At 40.7% G+C, this 6,026-nt stretch overlaps 1 protein-coding gene across 1 annotated transcript; it reads right to left on the bottom strand.

Annotated features, from left to right (window-relative positions):
• Positions 1–673: 673 nt before the first annotated feature.
• Positions 674–1,075, bottom strand: LOC138368552 (zinc finger protein 22-like). The gene has a single exon (XM_069331079.1). It carries the CDS (start codon positions 1,073–1,075, stop codon positions 674–676), a length of 402 nt encoding a protein of 133 aa, XP_069187180.1.
• Between the last annotated feature and the right edge of the window lie 4,951 nt (positions 1,076–6,026).

Below are 6,026 nucleotides of genomic sequence, written 5' to 3'. Positions count from 1 at the left end.
CTCTGTTTGCCTAGCAGTAAGTAGGTAATCAGGAGTTAGTTAGCTTGTTTTGGGGTTGCATCCTGGGCAGGGTCAGTAATTCGGCCTTAGGGGGTGTGGGGGGGGGAGGACCTTGATAAAAGTCAAATGTGAATATATACACTCTGGCTTCTTTTCCCCCTGACACAGTGAATTATTTCCCGACTAATACAATGGTCTTATCTTCAGTACATCTCAAACTGTCTTCTTCACCAGCCCCAATGCTAAGTAATATTAAAACAAAAATGTCCATATCTTGGCTACAGCGAGTATATTATATTTTAAATAAATATCCACAGAGAAAAATATAGAGAGCACATCATTATTTACATAAATAGGAAGAAAACACATGTAAAGCTTTGTTTTTTCTTTGTTAAACTAGAGATATTTCTTTACTTATAAGCAATTTTGAATTTTTCTACAGAGATGGCTTCTCTAGTTCTTGCTTTGGTCTATGAAGAGCATCTAACTTTTATAAAAAAGAGCAATAATAAAATAACTTTAGATCTTTACCTTTCATGGTGAAGTGTATTTCTCCAACAAAATATAACATAATTACCTCTGAAGGTCATCCAACTGACATTGTGATAGCACACCGTTAGATTAAAGGTAAGTTAATATACTAATATATGCCTCATTATCTTTCAACATTCTCTTAATTATCTTCCATACTCGAAGTATTTAGCCTATCATCTGCATGTGTCATCTTGTGCTTCTTCATATGTCCAAGCTGACTGAATCTCTTCCCACACTCTGGACACTCATGAGACTTGTCACCTGAATGCACAAACATGTGACGTTTCATGTGTTCAAGCCGCCAGAATCTCTTCCAACACTCTGGACACTGATGAGGTTTCTCCCTTGAATGCACTAACATGTGCTTTATTATATTTCCACGTTCTCTAAATTTTTTGCCACACTCAGCACATTGAAAAGGTCTCTCATCCGCATGCATCATCCTGTGAGTCCTCATATTTCCAAGACGGCTGAATCTCTTCCCACACTCTGGACACTCATGAGGCTTGTCACCTGAATGTACAAACGTGTGACGCTTCATATGTTCAAGCCGCCAGAATCTCTTCCCACACTCTGGACACTGATGAGGTTTGTCACCCGAATGGACTAACAAGTGCTTTATTATATGTACACGTCTTCTAAATTGTTTGCCACACTCTGTACATTGAAAAGGTCTCTCAACCGCATGTATCATCCTGTGGATCTTCATATGTCCAAGACGACTGAATTTCTTTCCACACTCTGGACACTCGTGAGGCTTGTCACCTGAATGCACTAAAATGTGACGCTTTAGATGTTCAAGCTGCTTGTATCTCCTCCCACACTCTAGACACTCACGAGGTCTGTCACCCGAATGCACTAACATGTGCTTTATTATATATCCACGTTGTCTAAATTTTTTGCCACACTCTGCACATTGAAAAGGTCTCACACCCGCATGCATCATCCTGTGAGTCCTCATATTTCCAATACGACTGAATCTCTTCTCACACTCTGGACACTCATGAGGTTTGTCACCTGAATGCACTAACATGTGACGCTTAATATGTTCAAGCTGACTGAATCTCTTCCCACACTCTGGACACGCATGAGGTTTGTCACCTGAATGCACTAACATGTGACGCTTCATATGTCCAAGATGAGTGAATACCTTCCCACACTCTGGACACTGGTGAGTCTTCATCATGTTATTTATGACAGGTGCAGTTTATGTGAAGGTTTTCTCCCCTGGATGACTGCACGAGCGGCGATGTTGGGGGAGGCGTCAAGGCTTGAGTGTTATTTCTTAAGAGTTAGACTTGATGTGAGCACTTGGCGGTTAATGGTGGTGCTTCTTTATGATAGGTGCAGTTTGTGGCAAGGTTTTCCCTTACTGCTCATGCTGGACAACAGCCATCACCGACTTTCGCCGCTAAAATGGTGGCGGTCGCTTACGCTCTCATCACCTAAGCGTTCCAATGTTTTTTCTGGTTCTACGTATCATTTTTCCTACTTCTTATTTTAATTTATACCTGGTCATTTACAATTAACATTTGTATTTATCCTCATGTTTTTCAATCAAAGAATGTACTTGGAATTGTTTCTTTAAATATAATGCTACACGATTATACTTTTTGTACTTTTCGAAGAAAACAGCTCTCCCACAGTGGATGCACTACGAGCATGTGCACGAGGGGACTGGGTCAAGTCGTCTACTGCAATTTCGGATACCAGAAACAACTTCGTTCACTGAGAAGTTTGTACATACAAACCATTTTGTTAGTACATGCGCTGGTTTGTGTTCGCTGCTGTTCTCGTCTGAATAAATACATGACACTTCATCATATAATTAGCGCTTCCATTAACAATGCTAAGTGCACTGTTTGTATTACTTTGTTAACAAAGCGCTCTCGTATCAGAGAAGGGAAGGGAAGAGAACTCTCAGGGAGGAAAGCGCCAAGCATTTGGATGGGGTCAGTTAGTTTAGGTCATTTATTATGCACCCCATACCCATCTTGTGGGCGGTAGTGGAAAGGGTTACAGAGGCACATAATGGGCTCAGGGACTGAACCCCACAATTCATTTAGCTAAGCAAGTTATAATCTTGATGAGCTAGTTACAAAATTCAATATAAGTCAACAATAGGTTCGAGATCGACCTCAAGTACAGGTTCTAAATTAAGCAACTGACATATGTGGAGAGCTAGTGTCACAATTGATATGTTTGTCCTGCACACGGCCCCCCCCCCCCCCCCCCACCATCCAGTGGGCAGCGGTGGATAGGTTACAATCACTTAGTTACTACCTACAGTTAGCAAACTGTGGATATTTGGCTAAAATTTCTGGTAGCAGATCATTTTGAATGAAATATTGACACATCGCTGAAACATTGGTTATAGAATTGTCTCTAAATTCACGTATCTTTTCGCACTCCATCACATAGTGACGGAGGGTGTGCGAATAATTTTGTTGACAGTTTACATTTGGTCAGGTCTACATCAGCAGATAATGAGAATTCCCAGAGATACTTGTAACCGAGTCTAAGCCGAGCAGTAGTAACATCTAGAAGTCTGCTGATTTTATTGGATGATCCATAGATGTGTGGCTCCTCTTGCATGATAGTATGATGATAGATGGAATTACTGGTGTCAATTTCACTTTGCCTCGGGATTGGGTCAGGTTAAGGATTTGGGATGGCACGGGGGGAGGGAAGGAATGGTGCCCAACCATTTGGATGGTCGGGGATTGAACTCTTATCAGAGAAGACATCCATTAAAACACTTTTCTGCCATTTCCACTTGGAATTACGGGCGGTTTAGATAAGCGCTTGTCGGATCACGACGTAAATTTACGGACCGTGTTATAGTGGGTATTTACTACTCGATCGACTTGGGGTTTGTATGAATATGTTTGCCATTAAATTTTCGTTTTCTCTAATATGCACAGTGCCTATTTGAGAAAACGGCAATGTATTGTAACTTAGAGGAGAGACTATTGAGTTGGTGACACAACGAGGGTAATCGCCCACTCCACACACTCTTGTGTTGGCCGCGATCATGATTCTACATTTATATGCATATGTCTGTGTAGAGAATTTTATTCCGAACACTATACAAACAAAAAAACGGTGTGAAACAAGTATAAACTTGAAAAAACATGAGCAAAGATTTTATTCGCCGCAAATTTATTTGACGCTCTGTTGGCCAATTCTACCCATGTTCTTATAGAACTTTCTATTGCGAACACATTGGTATAAAAATGAAATACGTTGCTCGAGAAATAATGTCAGGACAGTGAAATAAGTATAAACTTTCAGAGCGCTGCATCACAACAGTGTCGTCGCTGCTGAAATCACGGCTAACGCTTCGCCCAGTTACCACACTCGTGCTGAACATAATTAGACATTGATAGGCATATGTCTGGGTGGGGAATTTTATTGCGAGTTCAGTGATATTAAAATAAGCGCTGTAGGATGACTGTGAGGCTGGCAACAAACGAAAGAGTATGAACATTTACTTCCTGTTTGGGTTTCACGGCGAGTCATCTTCGTGTTTATTTACTTCGTGGTGGGATAGCAAATGCTTGGGTGACATTTTATGCACATGATCTTGTAGAGAATTTTATTGCCAACGCATTGATACCAAAATGAAAAACGTAGCTCGAGAATTGATGTTAGGAGCGTGAAAAGATTATACACTTTTTTGTGTTTACGCTTGAGCGCCCAGAACGCCGCGCGCACAACCCGCTTAATTTTTTTTTCACGAGTGCCGCGCGCACTAAAGTGATAATTTTTTTTTTTTTTTGAGATATATACAAGAGTTGTTACATTCTTGTAGAGCCACTAGTACGCGTAGCGTTTCGGGCAGGTCCCTGGAATACGATCCCCTGCCGCGAAGAATCGTTTTTTCATCCAAGTACACATTTTACTGTTGCGTTAAACAGAGGCTACAGTTAAGGAATTGCGCCCAGTAAATCCTCCCCGGCCAGGATACGAACCCATGACAAAGCCCTCGCGGAACGCCAGGCGAGTGTCTTACCACTACACCACGGAGACTGGAATTAATTAATAAATTATTAATTAATAGAATAAAAAGGTGCAAACCATACTCCTTACAGTTGAAATCTATTTATTTATATACACGAAGGTCCATTGGGTTGTGAGAGTACATAACATTTGTTAAGAGTGTAGCAATCTTAAGATAATCTATAAGATAACATTTGTACATTGTAGCAAAATTTGAGTTGACGGAGTGGGTAGCACAAGATACAGTGTGAGTTTGAAACACATTTAGAAACAAGAAGGCTAATAAATTAGCCTCCTTCGCCGCCGAAGAAGGCTAATTTATTATGCACCCCATACTCAACCAGTGAGTAGTGAAGCAAAACATAGATTACCATGGCCATAAAGTCTTAATCAGACCTCAGTGGTTATTTTTACATTATCATTTACAACTAACTTACCGTAGTGTTTGAATGACGATGAAGGAAGGACTCAATACACGTGAAAATGTGTTATTAAACCAAATTTTGGGACGAACTTACATTTATCAAGGTTCATCAAATAGAGAGAGAGAGATCTGGGGGGGTTGATATCACACCGAACCTGTCCCCAGAGGCCCACATCAAAAGGATATCATCAGCGGCATATGTTAGATTGGCCAACGTTAGAACTGCCTTTAGAAAATTGTGTAAGTATATACCAGCTCAAATATCAAGGATTGACGTCTACTAGAAAGGGTAATTACATTTTCTATAGAAACAGTAAAGAGCAACAAATCTTTCAGATTCAGATTCAGAGAGATCCTCTGTTAAAGAGATCCTACTAACCGCAAAATTATTCTTAATGAAGCTAAATTGACATATATAATTAATTAAGAGGAGAGACTACGGGAATTAAACCTCACGTCACTGGGAGACAGAAGAGTTAGAGGGAACATGATCACCACATACAAGATTCTCAGAGGAATTGATAGGGTAGATAAAGACAGACTATTTAACACAAGGGGCACACGCACTAGGGGACACAGGTGGAGTGCCCAAATGAGCCATAGTAGAGTCTTATTTTTGCCCGAAACGCATTGCGTAATAGTGGCTTTAGGCATTGTATGTACTAGCTCTATCTATATATCAATCCATTAATGTAACATCACTTGTATGTATGTACCTTACCTGAATAAACATATTTATATTTATTTATTATTTATCTGTCTTTGACACATTCGGGACATCCGTTATGTGCGTACTAACATACTAACCTTAGAATAACTTCGGAATGGGTACGTCAGCATTCAACATTGAGCTGCGACCCGAGTTCCCCCCCCCCCCGGAGTTATGTGGAAAGTTCCAATTACACTGATACATCCTTATTGTATCATAATACATCATCATTGTATACTAGGCGGTGCCATGGGATACTATACTAGGGATACATTGTATACTAGGCGGTGGGAGCCGGTCGGCCGAGCGGACAGCACGCTGGACTTGTGATCCTGTGGTCCTGGGTTCGATCCCAGG

This window comes from Procambarus clarkii, chromosome 3 (genome assembly GCF_040958095.1).
Source record: "Procambarus clarkii isolate CNS0578487 chromosome 3, FALCON_Pclarkii_2.0, whole genome shotgun sequence".
Lineage (NCBI taxonomy): Eukaryota > Metazoa > Arthropoda > Malacostraca > Decapoda > Cambaridae > Procambarus > Procambarus clarkii.
This window is presented reverse-complemented; position numbering and strand designations above follow the sequence as displayed.

Coding starts and splice junctions, on each gene's coding strand:
- LOC138368552 (XM_069331079.1), bottom strand. CDS start 1,075: ATGAAGCGTCACACGTTTGTACATTCAGGTGACAAGCCTCATGAGTGT.